Source organism: Cherax quadricarinatus, chromosome 3, assembly GCF_038502225.1.
Source record: "Cherax quadricarinatus isolate ZL_2023a chromosome 3, ASM3850222v1, whole genome shotgun sequence".
In the NCBI taxonomy this organism is placed as follows: Eukaryota; Metazoa; Arthropoda; class Malacostraca; order Decapoda; family Parastacidae; genus Cherax; species Cherax quadricarinatus.
The window spans coordinates 43,263,413-43,281,624 of record NC_091294.1 but is presented as its reverse complement, the minus strand read 5'-3'; the positions used below and the strand labels follow the sequence as shown (position 1 = coordinate 43,281,624).

General features: G+C 42.9%; 1 protein-coding gene across 1 annotated transcript in view; it reads right to left on the bottom strand.

Annotated features, from left to right (window-relative positions):
- The window catches only part of LOC128692835 (disintegrin and metalloproteinase domain-containing protein unc-71), a 740,447-nt gene extending 723,906 nt beyond the window's left edge, over positions 1–16,541 (bottom strand). The window contains exon 1 of the mRNA XM_070093277.1: positions 16,348–16,541. Coding sequence (XP_069949378.1) covers positions 16,348–16,541 — 194 coding nt within the window. The remainder of the gene's footprint in view (positions 1–16,347) is intronic.
- Positions 16,542–18,212: the final 1,671 nt, after the last annotated feature.

Here is an 18,212-nt window from a genome sequence, read left to right as displayed (position 1 = left end):
TTACAGTGAGCCATCAAACTGAGAAAGGTTACGGTGAGCCATCAAACTGAGAAAGGTTACAATGAGCCATCAAACTGAGGAAGGTTACATTGAGCCATCAAACTGAGAAAGGTTACAGTGAGCCATCAAACTGAGAAAGGTTACAATGAGCCATCAAACTGAGGAAGGTTACAGTGAGCCATCAAACTGAGAAAGGTTACGGTGAGCCATCAAACTGAGAAAGGTTACAATGAGCCATCAAACTGAGGAAGGTTACAGTGAGCCATCAAACTGAGAAAGGTTACAATGAGCCATCAAACTGAGAAAGGTTACAGTGAGCCATCAAACTGAGAAAGGTTACAGTGAGCCATCAAACTGAGAAAAGTTGCAGTGAGCCATCAAACTGAGAAAGGTTACAGTGAGCCATCAAACTGAGAAAGGCTACAGTGAGCCATCAAACTGAGAAAGGTTACAGTAAGCCATCAAACTGAGAAAAGTTACAGTGAGCCATCAAACTGAGAAAGGTTACAATGAGCCATCAAACTGAGAAAGGTTACAGAGAGCCATCAAACTGAGAAAGGTTACAATGAGCCATCAAACTGAGAAAGGTTACAGTGAGCCATCAAACTGAGAAAGGTTACAATGAGCCATCAAACTGAGAAAGGTTACAGTGAGCCATCAAACTGAGAAAGGTTACAGTGAGCCATCAAACTGAGAAAGGTTACAGTGAGCCATCAAACTGAGAAAGGTTACAGTGAGCCATCAAACTGAGAAAGGTTACAGTGAGCCATCAAACTGAGAAAAGTTACAGTGAGCCATCAAACTGAGAAAGGTTACAGTGAGCCATCAAACTGAGAAAAGTTACAGTGAGCCATCAAACTGAGAAAAGTTACAGTGAGCCATCAAACTGAGAAAGGTTACAGTGAGCCATCAAACTGAGAAAGGTTACAGTGAGCCATCAAACTGAGAAAAGTTACAGTGAGCCATCAAACTGAGAAAGGTTACAGTGAGCCATCAAACTGTGAAAGGCTACAGTGAGCCATCAAACTGAGAAAGGTTACAATGAGCCATCAAACTGAGAAAGGTTACAGTGAGCCATCAAACTGAGAAAGGTTACAATGAGCCATCAAACTGAGAAAGGTTACAGTGAGCTATCAAACTGAGAAAGGTTACAGTGAGCCATCAAACTGAGAAAAGTTACAGTGAGCCATCAAACTGAGAAAGGTTACAGTGAGCCATCAAACTGAGAAAGGTTACAGTGAGCCATCAAACTGAGAAAAGTTACAGTGAGCCATCAAACTGAGAAAGGTTACAGTGAGCCATCAAACTGAGAAATGTTGCAGTGAGCCATCAAGCTGAAAAAGGTTACAGTGAGCCATCAAACTGAGAAAGGTTACAATGAGCCATCAAACTGAGAAAGGTTGCAGTGAGCCATCAAACTGAAAAAAGCTACAGTGAGCCATCAAACTGAGAAAGGTTACAATGAGCCATCAAACTGAGAAAGGTTACAGTGAGCCATCAAACTGAAAAAGGTTACAGTGAGCCATCAAACTGAGAAAGGTTACAGTGAGCCATCAAACTGAGAAAAGTTACAGTGAGCCATCAAACTGAGAAAGGTTACAGTGAGCCATCAAACTGAGAAAGGTTACATTGAGCCATCAAACTGAGAAAGGTTACAGTGAGCCATCAAACTGAGAAAGGTTACAGTGAGCCATCAAACTGAGAAAGGTTACAGTGAGCCATCAAACTGAGAAAGGTTACAGTGAGCCATCAAACTGAGAAAGGTTACAGTGAGCCATCAAACTGAGAAAGGTTACAGTGAGCCATCAAACTGAGAAAGGTTACAGTGAGCCATCAAACTGAGAAAGGTTACAGTGAGCCATCAAACTGAAAAAGGTTACAGTGAGCCATCAAACTGAGAAAAGTTACAGTGAGCCATCAAACTGAGAAAGGTTACAGTGAGCCATCAAACTGAGAAAGGTTACAGTGAGCCATCAAACTGAGAAAGGTTACAGTGAGCCATCAAACTGAGAAAGGTTACAGTGAGCCATCAAACTGAGAAAAGTTACAGTGAGCCATCAAACTGAGAAAAGTTACAGTGAGCCATCAAACTGAGAAAAGTTACAGTGAGCCATCAAACTGAGAAAAGTTACAGTGAGCCATCAAACTGAGAAAGGTTACAGTGAGCCATCAAACTGAGAAAGGTTACAGTGAGCCATCAAACTGAGAAAGGTTACAGTGAGCCATCAAACTGAGAAAGGTTACAGTGAGCCATCAAACTGAGAAAGGTTACAGTGAGCCATCAAACTGAGAAAGGTTACAGTGAGCCATCAAACTGAGAAAGGTTACAGTGAGCCATCAAACTGAGAAAGGTTACAGTGAGCCATCAAACTGAGAAAGGTTACAGTGAGCCATCAAACTGAGAAAGGTTACAGTGAGCCATCAAACTGAGAAAGGTTACAGTGAGCCATCAAACTGAGAAAGGTTACAGTGAGCCATCAAACTGAGAAAGGTTACAGTGAGCCATCAAATTGAAAAAGGTTACAGTGAGCCATCAAACTGAGAAAGGTTACAGTGAGCCATCAAACTGAGAAAGGTTACAGTGAGCCATCAAACTGAGAAAGGTTACAGTGAGCCATCAAACTGAAAAAGGTTACAGTGAGCCATCAAACTGAGAAATGTTACAATGAGCCATCAAACTGTTTCACAGTAGGAGTTACGGTACTGTAAGTTAGGTTTGTGTCAGTCGTTCATAATATCTGAAGCGATGACGAGGTATGTAGTGGTTGTTGTTGGTGTGGTAGTTGTTGTAGTTGCGATGGGGGTGCGTGGATTGTGCTTGGGGGGGAGGGAGTGGGGGGAAGGGGGAGGGGTGAGGGGGGAGAGGAGGGACACCATTCTCTATCGTAAAGTATATTATCCTGAATAAACCTTGATCCATCCATCTATCTCTCTATCTATTTCTACCTGTATGTATCTGTCTGTTTATCTTGAAAGAAATGGATGAAGTGATGGGTGGGGGAACGTGGAGTGATGGGTGGGGGAACGTGGAGTGATGGGTGGGGGAACGTGGAGTGATGGGTGGGGGAACGTGGAGTGATGAGTGGGGGAACGTGGAGTGATGGGTGGGGGAACGTGGAGTGATGGGTGGGGGAACGTGGAGTGATGGGTGGGGAAACTTGGAGTGATGGGTGGGGGAACGTGGAGTGATGGGTGGGGGAACGTGGAGTGATGGGTGGGGGAACGTGGAGTGATGGGTGGGGGAACGTGGAGTGATGGGTGGGGGAACGTGGAGTGATGGGTGGGGGAACGTGGAGTGATGGGTGGGGGAACTTGGAGTGATGGGTGGGGGAACGTGGAGTGATGGGTGGGGGAACGTGGAGTGATGGGTGGGGGAACGTGGAGTGATGGGTGGGGGAACGTGGAGTGATGGGTGGGGGAACGTGGAGTGATGGGTGGGGAAACTTGGAGTGATGGGTGGGGGAACGTGGAGTGATGGGTGGGGGAACGTGGAGTGATGGGTGGGGGAACGTGGAGTGATGGGTGGGGAAACGTGGAGTGATGGGTGGGGGAACGTGGAGTGATGGGTGGGGGAACGTGGAGTGATGGGTGGGGGAACTTGGAGTGATGGGTGGGGGAACGTGGAGTGATGGGTGGGGGAACGTGGAGTGATGGGTGGGGGAACGTGGAGTGATGGGTGGGGGAACGTGGAGTGATGGGTGGGGGAACGTGGAGTGATGGGTGGGGAAACTTGGAGTGATGGGTGGGGGAACGTGGAGTGATGGGTGGGGGAACGTGGAGTGATGGGTGGGGAAACTTGGAGTGTTGGGTGGGGGAACGTGGAGTGATGGGTGGGGGAACGTGGAGTGATGGGTGGGGAAACTTGGAGTGATGGGTGGGGGAACGTGGAGTGATGGGTGGGGGAACGTGGAGTGATGGGTGGGGAAACTTGGAGTGATGGGTGGGGGAACGTGGAGTGATGGGTGGGGAACGGGGAGTGATGGGTGGGGGAACTTGGAGTGATGGGTGGGGGAACTTGGAGTGATGGGTGGGGCAACTGGGAGTGATGGGTGGGGGAACGTGGAGTGATGGGTGGGGGAACGTGGAGTGATGGGTGGGGGGAATTTGGAGTGATGGGCGGGGGAACTTGGAGTGATGGGTGGGGGAACTTAGAGTGATGGGCGGGGAAACTTGGAGTGATGGGCGGAGAAACTTGGAGTGATGGGTGGGGGGAAGTTGGAGTGATGGGTGGGGAAACATGGAGTGATAGGCGGGGGTAACTTGGAGCGATGAGTGGGGAAAACCCCAGAGTGGGCGGCGAAACACTTTAAAATGGGCGGAGAAACAATTTAAAGTGGGCGAGGGAATGAAAACAGGAAAGGAAAACCTAGAAGGATGGGCCGAGGGGGCGGGGAGAAGACAACATGTGAAAGTGGGCGGGAGAGAACATTTTAACATGGGTGGGTTGAACACTTTAACATGGGTGGGGTAAACACTTTTAAAATGGGCGGGGAAGGAGAGTATAACACATGATCATCAAAGTACCATGTATAACACAGAAACATGAGCAGTGTGCACCATGCCAGCACCCACAGGAGGGTGTCATGCTGTCATGCACTCTCCTACTGCTGATCCATCACTCCTCAGCGACATCTACTTGAGTTTACCTTAAATATTATTACTTGAGTTTACCTTAAATATTATTACTTGAGTTTACCTTAAATATTATTACTTGAGTTTACCTTAAATATTATTACTTGAGTTTACCTTCAGTATTATTACTTGAGTTTACCTTAAATATTATTACTTGAGTTTACCTTAAATATTATTACTTGAGTTTACCTTAAATATTATTACTTGAGTTTACCTTCAGTATTATTACTTGAGTTTACCTTAAATATAATTACTTGAGTTTACCTTAAATATTATTACTTGAGTTTACCTTCAGTATTATTACTTGAGTTTACCTTAAATATTATTACTTGAGTTTACCTTAAATATTATTACTTGAGTTTACCTTCAGTATTATTACTTGAGTTTACCTTAAATATTATTACTTGAGTTTACCTTAAATATTATTACTTGAGTTTACCTTAAATATTATTACTTGAGTTTACCTTAAATATTATTACTTGAGTTGACCTTAAATATTATTACTTGCGTTGACCTTAAATTATTACTTAATACAGAAAATAGAATTTTGAGCGTAAACTTAAGAATATTTTAATACTTAAACGTGATGCGAAAAAGTGGATTATACGGCAGTTCAGTGCAATTATTATCTATAATTACAAAGTTGTGCCTTAAATTATATTTTAAGAAGCAGAGTAAGTTGTGATAAATTAAGCTGAACTAGATATTAAATGTAAACATGACTTTTTTTAAGATGCATTAAAAATAAACTGGTTATGAGATAAATAAATTAGTTTACCTTAAATTCTACTTAATTTGAGTACATAGTCAAAATTTTTTAACAAAGTTTACCCTTAAATTAAGATGTTATCACAATAGCACAGAAAACGTAATATACATTAACTTTAAGTGAAGGAGAAAACGGGCTGCGAGACCTTCAATTTCTACTGTCTAATCTAATAAAAGAATTACCTTAGGGACTAGCAATTTGTATCAGTTTTTAATTTTGGTTATGGAGGTTGGTTAATGGGGTTTAAGGCCTATCGACTACACCATTTATTAATTAACGCTGCACGGTGACCTTTCCACCATCAATCCAGCAGACCTTAATCTTTTTAAAGTATACATCTCTCAATGACCTTACTCAGGAAAAAGGTTAGGTTAGGTCAGAAAACAGGAAAAATGTTTCCTGAAGCGGATTTTAAGTCATATGACGACCTGCAACTGGAGCTTCTGGTCATCTGGCCGAGGCCTTCCGCTGGCTTACCGGTTCTGGGAGATGATTGATGGTGAGTTTATACTTCCAGCGTAGGAGGGGACAGCTCGCACTCGGTAAAAATCTTGGAACTAGAGCCTGGCCCATGGCCGGGCTCAGAGAGTAGATAAACTCTCGAAACTCTCCAAAGGTATTAAAGGTAGACTGAGGCAGTGTAGGACTACTGCACACCATACACTCACAGTGAAGTGTATGTCTCTCGGTGTATGTACGCTGAGAGATCAACATTGATCCCTTTTTCAGGCAATGTAGTATTCTTGACATGCAGCCTTAAGCTATTTTTCTATAAGATTAACTCAGTTTGTGAATTTTTCGACAAAATTTTTCGTTCGCGCTGAGTAAGTACTAATTCCCTCTTAATGACCCTCGTGTAGTCGAAGGGATTGAAACCTCATTAAGCAGCCAGCCAGGCCTTCTGGCCGATGCTAGCTAGGTCAGTACAGGACTACTGTATATAACTGCTTATAGGATACAAGATAGAAAATGCAGATTACATAGATTTTGAGACATATTCAACATAGATAAAGGTTTATTCTGGGCTGGTGGAGTGCATCTCAGTGCAATGGTGCATGCCAGAGTGGAGTGAGTGGAAGCATGAGGCAACTGAGAGGGAGAAAATAAGGGAGGGAGGGAGGGAGGGAGAGAGGGGGGTAAGTGAGGGAGTGGGAAGGTCAGTTGCGGGAAGGAGGGAGGGGAAGTGAGTGGAAAGCGAGTGGAAAGCGAGTTTAGGAGAGTAAGAGTGGGGAAGAGCTAGAAGGAGAATGAAAGTGAAGAGGGAAGAAGCTGGTGTGTGGACTCCCTTACCTTATTATTCATCATGTCTCGTGATGATTCATCGTGTCAGTGTTGCCTTGGGACATTATTCATTGTTTACTAAGTGAATACCTTCATTATTTCTCACATCATAGTGCTGAGGTGAGTCTGAGAGGCAGGGAGGAAGGGAGAAAGAGAGGCAGGGAGGGAGGAAGAGAGCGGTAGGGAGGGAGAAAGTCAGGGAAGGAGAGAGAAAGGCAGGGAGAGAGTGAGGGGAGAACGAGTGGGTAGGAATGAGAGTGGGGGGGGAGAACGGATGGGGGAGAACGAATGGGGGAGAACGAGTTGGGAAGAGTGAGCGTGGGTAAGTCTGTTGAGCCAGGGATGTAGGGAAGCGAGGGTTTTATAAGTGAGAGGGGCAGGACAGTTGGTCAGGTCAAAGAGTTCAAAGGAGGTCAGTAAATATTCCCGGGTCATCCCGTGGCAAGCCAACTCTGGACGTCCTCCAGACAGCATATGACAAAACTAAATCATATCTAGTTACCATACCAAACACGAATACTTTATCTTTTGCGTTAATATGGGAATATATTACTGGAGCAATGAACACCATAATATCGGTGCTAAGAGAGAACCATTGACGAATACGGAAATTATCAGTGCAAGTGTTATTTTCTACTTTGTAATACGATATTATCGGCAAAGATCGCTCTCTAAGAAAGGGGACGACGTAAAGATGTACATAAACAAAGATCGACAAGCAACTAGTTGGTAAAGTGGGTTTAAAGCCTATCTGTTACACACAGGGCAATCATTAAGACCGTGTGTAACCTGATTACCACCAATCAGGGACATAGTGAGCTGACCTGTGTCCAGTGAAGACAAGCACACCTGGTGGAGAGACTGTGCTAATGATGCTGAAGTGATAAGTATGTCTTCTCTCAGCTGAGCAGCTGAAGCAGGTGAAGGCAGAGCTGGAAGAAGTTAGGAAGGAGATACGGCTTCTTAGAGAACGAGAAGACTACCCCATGGAGTAAGGAAGTTAATACCAACGATACCCAGCAGCAAAGAATGGATATTGGTCTGTAAGGAAGGATTAAATCTAAAAAGGTGGAAGAAACTGCTGTTGTGACTGCCAGTTTCTTTGTTTTGTTGTCTAACGAATATGATTTGACAATGGAAAACACACAACAATTGCCACTAGTGATGGTAAGAATCTCAGTGTCATGGGCGACTCTCATATTAGACTATGAACAGACCTTTCTGTAAAGATCACAAAGGCATAATAACGTGAGTGGAAAAATACATAAATAACCGCACATAGTAGTTAGAAACTTTTCGGTCCAACTTGTTAATAATTCAAGTTGGACCGAAACGTCGCCATAAAATTTCTGTCTTCTATGTGCAGGTTATATGTGTATAGACCTTTCTGTAACAAAGATAGAAGTAGGAGGTAGCGGGTGTGTTTTCCTGGGGCTTGGATGGAGGATATAGTTAGCAGATTAAGAAACATTATAATTGGTCATGAACACAAGCCTATGATCTCCCTCATTTTTTGGATTAAAAGATATTGGGAACTGCATGAGAAAAGACCCGTCTACCAGGCATGGAACAGAAATATAACATAATTAGGAAGAAAAGAGGGATTCCTGTCATTTGTGGTAATTTGCCATGGTAGGATGCTGGAAAACAATGGTTGTCTAGGGCAAGTAGTGTTAACTGTAAGAACATAGCAGTACCATTAGTTGACAACTGAGACCACTTTTATGGCAGACAAGACATGTTTGCCAGGGATGGGGTGCATTTAACTAGGGCAGTGATTACAGCTTTAGCTAGTTCAGTTGAGGGGGGGATGGCTGTTGCTGCAGCAGACTGTGCTTTAACTAGAAATAGTTATAGGAATAGGCATATGTTTGAAAAAAAAGGGCTTGTGGCACTATAGACTTATGAAATGGAGATGGAAAAGAAACCCATTTATTAGCACCAGGTAAAGAAAAAAGAGAAATGGAGAAAAAGAAAAGATGAACAGGGAGCAGAGGAAGAAGAAAAACTTTCGTAATTTTTTTATATAAATAGTCGTAGTGATGGAAATAATATGGACGAGTCGAGATTGGTTGCATGTGCAGGAAATGCTGATGCTGTTGCAATAACCGAGACATGGTTTAATTTGAAGAGTCGGGACGGGCTTGCCCAATGCCACATTCAGGGAATTTAAGTTGTTTCAAGCTGACAAAAATAACTCGGAAAAGGGAGTGGTGTCGCGCTCTGAGTCCCAACAAAAACTTGATTTACTGCTTAAAAAAAACAGATAAATAGGCTGGATAGAATTTCCAGGATTTCTAGAATTTCTAGGCCTCTATCCCGAGCTTGGGTATAGACCCAGGGAGACTTCTTTGGGGTGAAACTGCCAAGACTTCACACACAAATAACAAAAAGGCACAATACCGTAACTGGAACAATACACAAATAACTCGCACATACCAGAATGGAACTTATAACTCTTCACTCTAACTTAGACCATTTAACTTAATCACTACGTGATAAAGCAGCAATTCCAAGGGATTTTTATCTTAACCAAATTGACTTGAATTGCTTGATTGGGAATTTTAAGAGTCCGGACAACTTCCTAGTTTTGGCAGCACTGGAGAACTACACGTTAAAACAGTGATCCCGTGAACGACAAATTATGCAAGAATCAGTCACTGGAGAAAAGGTGACTAAACAAGTGGAGAGATCAAAGAGAAGAACGTCCCTAGACACCACGAACTGTCTTCAAGAGATCTTAAGAAACCAGTTGGAAACTGTGTGGTCAGGAGATATGAAAACCAGGAGACATGATAACCGGGAGACATGATAACCGGGAGACATGATAATCAGGAGACATGATAACCGGGAGACATGATAACCGGGAGACATGATAATCAGGAGACATGATAATCAGGAGACATGATAACCGGGAGTCATGATAACCAGGAGACATGATAATCAGGAGACATGATAACCGGGAGACATGATAACCAGGAGACATGATAACCGGGAGACATGATAACCGGGAGACATGATAACCGGGAGACATGATAATCAGGAGACATGATAACCGGGAGACATGATAATCAGGAGACATGATAATCAGGAGACATGATAACCGGGAGACATGATAATCAGGAGACATGATAACCGGGAGACATGATAACCGGGAGACATGATAACCGGGAGACATGATAATCAGGAGACATGATAACCGGGAGACATGATAATCAGGAGACATGATAATCAGGAGACATGATAACCGGGAGACATGATAATCAGGAGACATGATAACCGGGAGACATGATAATCAGGAGACATGATAATCAGGAGACATGATGACCGGGAGACATGATAACCAGGAGACATGATAACCGGGAGACATGATAACCGGGAGACATGATAATCAGGAGACATGATAACCGGGAGACATGATAATCAGGAGACATGATAATCAGGAGACATGATAACCGGGAGACATGATAACCAGGAGACATGATAACCGGGAGACATGATAACCGGGAGACATGATAATCAGGAGACATGATAACCGGGAGACATGATAACCAGGAGACATGATAATCAGGAGACATGATAACCGGGAGACATGATAACCAGGAGACATGATAACCGGAAGACATGATAACAAGGAGACATGATACCCTTGAGATATGATAACTAACCTCTTATCCTTTATTTACTGCTATGAGAAAGAGAGTGAAGGAAAGAAGTAGAGAGGAATAGAAAGAGGGAAGGGAGAAAGACGGGAAGAAGAATGGGGGAGAAAGATATGGAGGGAGTAAGGTAGAGCTAAAATTAGGAGAGAAAGAGAAGCAGGGAGAAAGGCAGAAAGACAAGGGAAAAGTGGTAACGAAAGAAGTAGGAAGACGAAAGGCGAGAGGGAGAAACGAGGACAAAATAACAGAGAAGCAGGTAGAAAAGAGGTATGGGGAAAAACAGAGAAGGATGTGGGAGGGAGAGTTGGGATCCTCAGTCACTTAGAATTTGATTGGGAAAATTTCACCTGCATGGGAGGGTGGCCAAAAATCTGGGAGCTGCATGGGAGGGTGGCCAAAAACCTGGGGCCATTTCTCCCTCTCACCACCACTCACACCCTCTCCCAACCTCTCCCTCTCCCACCTTCATCCTCCCCCTCTCTCCACCCCCTCACATCCTCCCCCACCCCTATTACAAGCAGTAACAACACCTGCTTCACGACACAATACGCAAAGCTCATGAAAGCTCCAGCAGAAGTGAGCCACACGTGACGTAATGACATGACGCAAGACGTTATAACATGACACAAGAAACCAGGACATGACGCAAGGGGAAGGGAAGGAAGGAAGGATGGAAGGAAGTGGGAGGGAGGGAAGGAAGATGAGAGGAGGATGGGAATTGAGGGAGGGGTAGGGAGATAAGGGGAGGAAGAGGGAACAGTGAGATACCTCTCTGTCTATACGCTGCTCTTTCTAAAACAGTGGGCCATCTCACCCCCACATTGGGACCCCCATTTGTCCGTTCCCACTGGGCAGCCCCCTCTCCCCATTGAGCCGCCCCCTTTATTGGGCAGCTATGTTCGAATATAGCTTGTGGTAACCATTCCGACTTAATTTATTAAATTCCTGGAAGTCTGAAGAAGGTTTTGTTTCTAGAACCGAAAGGCCTCAATCTCTATTTCTTCCCCAAACGGGGAGTAGAATGAAATTTCCTCCGAGACGTCCACACCACCGTATGTCCTCGGATCACGGTACAACACCTAGCTCTGCTGGGTGCGTGATCTTTGTAGGATTGGGTGGTCCTGTGGGTTAGAGCGTCGTGTGATTTTCGCTTACCATGAGGCGGGCCAAAGCAACATGGGTTCGAGCCCTTGGCTTGTCGCAGTGTTGTTATTGATTAAATACCACTCGTTCGTGGCTAAGTATCCTGCTGTTGCAAGGCTCCTCATCATGATATATATATATATATATATATATATATATATATATATATATATATATATATATATATATATCGCTTATAAATATATACAAAATTGTTTTCTAACACTGTAAGAGAGAGAGAGAGAGAGAGAGAGAGAGAGAGATAGGAAGTGGTTGAAGAGATAGGTTGCAGCATCAGCGGGTGGTGCTGGTTACCTAGACAGCCGGTGGGTTACCATGGTGATTCTTCCACGCCCAGCCAGCATCCCTGTTTCTACCACCACTATAACCGCCACTACCACCATTATATTCGCCACCACTATAACAACCACCACCCTTCCTACCAGCACCGTTACCAGTGTCAGCTACCTTGCTTGAGACACGTGAGAGAGAGAGGTTCTGATACCAGACTTTCCTTGTCTTGTGATAGGATTCTTATCCTTATAAACGAGCTCATGGCGGATGCTCCGTGGGAACCTAACCACCGGAAGTGCGGTAGGAGGACCATATCCATATAAACACTGTCTCTACGTCCACAGCAGGACTCGAACCTGCAAACTCCAGAGTACTTTACCACGGAGCCAGACCCCAGTAGAGTACTGTGGACTCTGATATAGAGTTTGCAGGTCCGAGTCCTGCTGTGGACGTACAGGCAATGTTTGTATATATATATATATATATATATATATATATATATATATATATATATATATATATATATATATATATATATATGTGTCGTGCCGAATATGTAAAACTGGTCAATTAGCAAGAACTCATTTAAAATTAAGTCCTTTCTAAAATTTTCTCTTATACGTTTAAAGATATATTTTTTCATTAATGTTAATGTAAAAAAAATTAATTTTGCACCAAAAGAATCTTAGAAAACTTACCTAACCTTATTATAACAAGAGCAATTTATTTTAGCCTAATCCAACTAAATATATTTTAGATTTGTTTACAGTAATTTAATACTAAACAAACACAATGAAATATATTTTTTTCGTTAGGTTCAGAATGATTTTGGCGAAATTATTGCATACACAAATTTTCGCTTGTCCTATATGGCAAGATGAGCTTTGCTATTTAAGCCAAGATCGCAAGTTCTGCCTATTCGGCACGACATATATATATATATATATATATATATATATATATATATATATATATATATATATATATATATATATATATATATATATATATATATATATATATATACATATATATATATGTATTGGTGGATAAAAGGTTGATGGGTAGGCTCCAGGATGTACATGTTTATAGAGGGGCAACTGATATATCGGATCATTATTTAGTTGTAGCTACAGTTAGAGTAAGAGGTAGATGGGAAAAGAGGAAGGTGGCAACAACAAGTAAGAGGGAAGTGAAAGTGTATAAACTAAGGGAGGAGGAAGTTCGGGTGAGATATAAGCGACTATTGGCAGAAAGGTGGGCTAGTGCAAAGATGAGTAGTGGGGGGGTTGAAGAGGGTTGGAATAGTTTTAAAAATGCAGTATTAGAATGTGGGGCAGAAGTTTGTGGTTATAGGAGGGTGGGGGCAGGAGGAAAGAGGAGTGATTGGTGGAATGATGAAGTAAAGGGTGTGATAAAAGAGAAAAAGGTAGCTTATGAGAGGTTTTTACAAAGCAGAAGTGTTATAAGAAGAGCAGAGTATATGGAGAGTAAAAGAAAGGTAAAGAGAGTGGTGAGAGAGTGCAAAAGGAGAGCAGATGATAGAGTGGGAGAGGCACTGTCAAGAAATTTTAATGAAAATAAGAAAAAATTTTGGAGTGAGTTAAACAAGTTAAGAAAGCCTAGGGAAAATATGGATTTGTCAGTTAAAAACAGAGTAGGGGAGTTAGTAGATGGGGAGATGGAGGTATTGGGTAGATGGCGAGAATATTTTGAGGAACTTTTAAATGTTAAGGAAGAAACAGAGGCAGTAATTTCATGCACTGGTCAGGGAGGTATACCATCTTTTAGGAGTGAAGAAGAGCAGAATGTAAGTGTGGGGGAGGTACGTGAGGCATTACGTAAAATGAAAGGGGGTAAAGCAGCTGGAACTGATGGGATCATGACAGAAATGTTAAAAGCAGGGGGGGATATAGTGTTGGAGTGGTTGGTACTTTTGTTTAATAAATGTATGAAAGAGGGGAAGGTACCTAGGGATTGGCAGAGAGCATGTATAGTCCCTTTATATAAAGGGAAAGGGGACAAAAGAGACTGTAAAAATTATAGAGGAATAAGCTTACTGAGTATACCAGGAAAAGTGTACGGTAGGGTTATAATTGAAAGAATTAGAGGTAAGACAGAATGTAGGATTGCGGATGAGCAAGGAGGTTTTAGAGTGGGTAGGGGATGTGTAGATCAGGTGTTTACATTGAAGCATATATGTGAACAGTATTTAGATAAAGATAGGGAAGTTTTTATTGCATTTATGGATTTAGAAAAGGCATATGATAGAGTGGATAGAGGAGCATTGTGGCAGATGTTGCAAGTATATGGAATAGGTGGTAAGTTATTAAATGCTGTAAAGAGTTTTTATGAGGATAGTGAGGCTCAGGTTAGGGTGTGTAGAAGAGAGGGAGACTACTTCCCGGTAAAAGTAGGTCTTAGACAGGGATGTGTAATGTCACCATGGTTGTTTAATATATTTATAGATGGGGTTGTAAAGGAAGTAAATGCTAGGGTGTTTGGGAGAGGGGTGGGATTAAATTATGGGGAATCAAATTCAAAATGGGAATTGACACAGTTACTTTTTGCTGATGATACTGTGCTTATGGGAGATTCTAAAGAAAAATTGCAAAGGTTAGTGGATGAGTTTGGGAATGTGTGTAAAGGTAGAAAGTTGAAAGTGAACATAGAAAAGAGTAAGGTGATGAGGGTGTCAAATGATTTAGATAAAGAAAAATTGGATATCAAATTGGGGAGGAGGAGTATGGAAGAAGTGAATGTTTTCAGATACTTGGGAGTTGACGTGTCGGCGGATGGATTTATGAAGGATGAGGTTAATCATAGAATTGATGAGGGAAAAAAGGTGAGTGGTGCGTTGAGGTATATGTGGAGTCAAAAAACGTTATCTATGGAGGCAAAGAAGGGAATGTATGAAAGTATAGTAGTACCAACACTCTTATATGGGTGTGAAGCTTGGGTGGTAAATGCAGCAGCGAGGAGACGGTTGGAGGCAGCGGAGATGTCCTGTTTAAGGGCAATGTGTGGTGTAAATATTATGCAGAAAATTCGGAGTGTGGAAATTAGGAGAAGGTGTGGAGTTAATAAAAGTATTAGTCAGAGGGCAGAAGAGGGGTTGTTGAGGTGGTTTGGTCATTTAGAGAGAATGGATCACAGTAGAATGACATGGAAAGCATATAAATCTATAGGGGAAGGAAGGCGGGGTAGGGGTCGTCCTCGAAAGGGTTGGAGAGAGGGGGTAAAGGAGGTTTTGTGGGTAAGGGGCTTGGACTTCCAGCAAGCGTGCGTGAGCGTGTTAGATAGGAGTGAATGGAGACGAATGGTACTTGGGACCTGACGATCTGTTGGAGTGTGAGCAGGGTAATATTTAGTGAAGGGATTCAGGGAAACCGGTTATTTTCATATAGTCGGACTTGAGTCCTGGAAATGGGAAGTACAATGCCTGCACTTTAAAGGAGGGGTTTGGGATATTGGCAGTTTGGAGGGATATGTTGTGTATCTTTATATGTTTATGCTTCTAGACTGTTGTATTCTGAGCACCTCTGCAAAAACAGTGATAATGTGCGAGTGTGGTGAAAGTGTTGAATGATGATGAAAGTATTTTCTTTTTGGGGATTTTCTTTCTTTTTTGGGTCACCCTGCCTCGGTGGGAGACGGCCGACTTGTTGTAAAAAAAAAAAAAAAAATATATATATATTATATATATATATATTATATATATATATATATATATTATATATATATATATTATATATATATATATATATATATATATATATTATTGTGCCCACGAACGAGTGGTATTGATCAGTAACAACACTGGTCCAGTGGATTAAGGCGTCATGAGTTTTCGCCCACCATGAGGCAGGCCAAAGCAGCATGGGTTCGAGTCCTTGGCTAGTCGCAGTATTGTTATTGATATATATATTAAAAGATACATTGACAGTACAGGGATGGCATATACGTTATATGAGGTTTGAGTGATACATTGTTAGTACATATTCCTTCGTGTTTGATAAAAATTACATAATAAAAATTTCAGTCAGTTGCTCAGAGCTGGGACATGTACCCAGGATGCAGCAGGCATTACCTCTCTGAACAGCAGCACTGAGTCGCTGGGACAGAAAACTTGCCACCCTGGGATCCCTAGTTGCTCTGATGTCTTTTGGCCCCATGGGCCAAGGGTCTCTGAGCCTATAGAAACATATAATGATGGGCAAGTTTACCATATTTTCTAGACTTTTGGGACTCCCTGAAGCTGGCAGCTGCCCTTCCTTCCTCCCAGGTGTATTGGAGATATGTATCAGCCAGTATGGATACATAAGAGTTGTTCCACACCACCTTGCCGTCTGTCCAGGCTTGCAGGGTAATTCCATCTGGACACTTTCAGTTTCTATCAAATCTGCCTAGCTGGGGCGGCTCCCTTATTGCTAAGCATCCTGCTGCTGCAAGGCTCCTCTTGATGATGCTATTAACCTTTTTATGCCTTGCAACCTTTCCTTCGGATCTACGGCAAACAAGCCTAATGTACCGAATCAGTCTGCCGATTCGTTGCCGTAGGTGCACCTTTGTTCAGCGAGGATAGGGGCGGCAAGGCGAAGAGCAGCGTCAATGAAAATGGTCTGTAGGTCGAGGCGCTTGTCAAGGTAGGAACTGGAGACAATCAACAGGAAATTCCCTGCATGAAGAAATCTCACTGCCACGAAACAAACTCCGTCCTTCCCTAAGACAACTAACATTATTGAAGTTATATTCTCCATTATTGGCCATCCCGGTGTGGCTGCTTGTAGTTGTTGGGAGAAGCAGGTCTGGTTGCAGAGTCCATTAAATTATTCCATAGCCTGGCTCCCTCAGTGAACTTTTGGTCACAAATCTCAGCAAAGATTCTCCCATTTTCAGGAAGAAGACATTAAAGGAGGGAGTGTGATCTGTGATGTTCTGCGGACATCAGTACCTCCAAGTATGACTGTAAGTGGAAGTGTAGCTTGGTCCCACTGTCCGTCTTCTGGAGTAAGGTTGAGTACTTTTGTGAATGTCAGGCTGAGGATACTGTCGTACTCATGTAGTATAGGGTTGTCAAATAAAGGTGCACATCTTAGGAAATATGTTAACCTTGAAAGACTCAAGCACTTTGTGAGAAGGTACAAGGCATCATGGGTGCTTAAATTGTCTGCTCGTTATTCCATCTTCCTCAGATCGTTCAGTTTCTTCTCGAGAGTTAAGTCGATGGCATCATTTCCCAGAAGTGCTCCAAGCAAGATGCTCTTTGTTGGGGCAATGACTGATGCTCGTGGCAATCTTATCTCACTGCGTTGATCACTTGTTGATTGACTGAGATGATTTCATATTTAGATGGATTAAGCATGAGTCCCATTTCCTGTCCCCGTGTTATCACCTGGACAAGCTCCTCTAGAAGGGGCTCCTTTGTGCCCGCCAGTGTGCGATCATCCAGGAACCAGATGTTTAGCTCACTAGTCAGCCTGACATTGATTTCCCTAACTGCTATACAGAAGAGAAATGGAGCGAGAGGATCCCCTTGCTGGGCACCCTCTGATAATGTGATCTCATGCTCTCCAAACAGGAGCGTTGATTCCTTGCTGTATTCAGCTGAAACAAAAGAGGAGAGTCTAAGGAAATGTGCAGTAAAAAAATCACATCTCTTTTCAGGAGATTAAATGCATTCTTGAAGTCTAATTTTACTACTGTATTATCCTCAGGCAGGTTGTTGATATGCGTCCTTGGTGCATGAACTGGTTGCAGCATCATGGCTGCCTCTGTGTGAATACTGAGGACAGCAGCTTTGGAAATGAGACGGGGAAAAGTGTTGCGCACGGCAATTGGCCTAATTCTTCCGACTTTCTTTTTAAGGGCACAAAGTGATGCACCAAAGAAGAGAGGTTTAATTTCGTCAGGAATCAGACCAGGCAAGAAGTTGTTAACTATTCTTATGGGCTCCAATAGCATTGTCTCTGCAATCTCCTCGATAACTGGATAAACCATTTCTTTTAAATGCTGGAGTCTGACTCCAGTGTAGCCCCCAGTAGAGCCAGACAGGAATGCCATAATTGCTTTGTAAACATCTGGGTCTTGTACAAACAATAGTTCCACATGGGGACAGAGGTGTTGGAACTGTTGGTGCCACTGGTTTCCCTGGCAGGGTGCTTTCCTCTAAGTGTTTCAGCCGTGTCAGCATCCCTGGGAGCAACTGTATCTTCGCTGGTGATTATCCTGATTGCCCCCACTGTGTTGCCCTCTTTAATTTTCTTGCTCACCTGGACTCTGATTTTCTTACTGTCAGTGGAACGATTAGGGGTCTGCCTCTCCCATTTTTGTGTTGATGGAGAAGGCAAGTGAAGCTGTCAGCTCTGGGAAAATCCTTCAGTGATTTAATGACCATCGAGGCTAGCGACTTGCCACCTCTTTCCGGCACA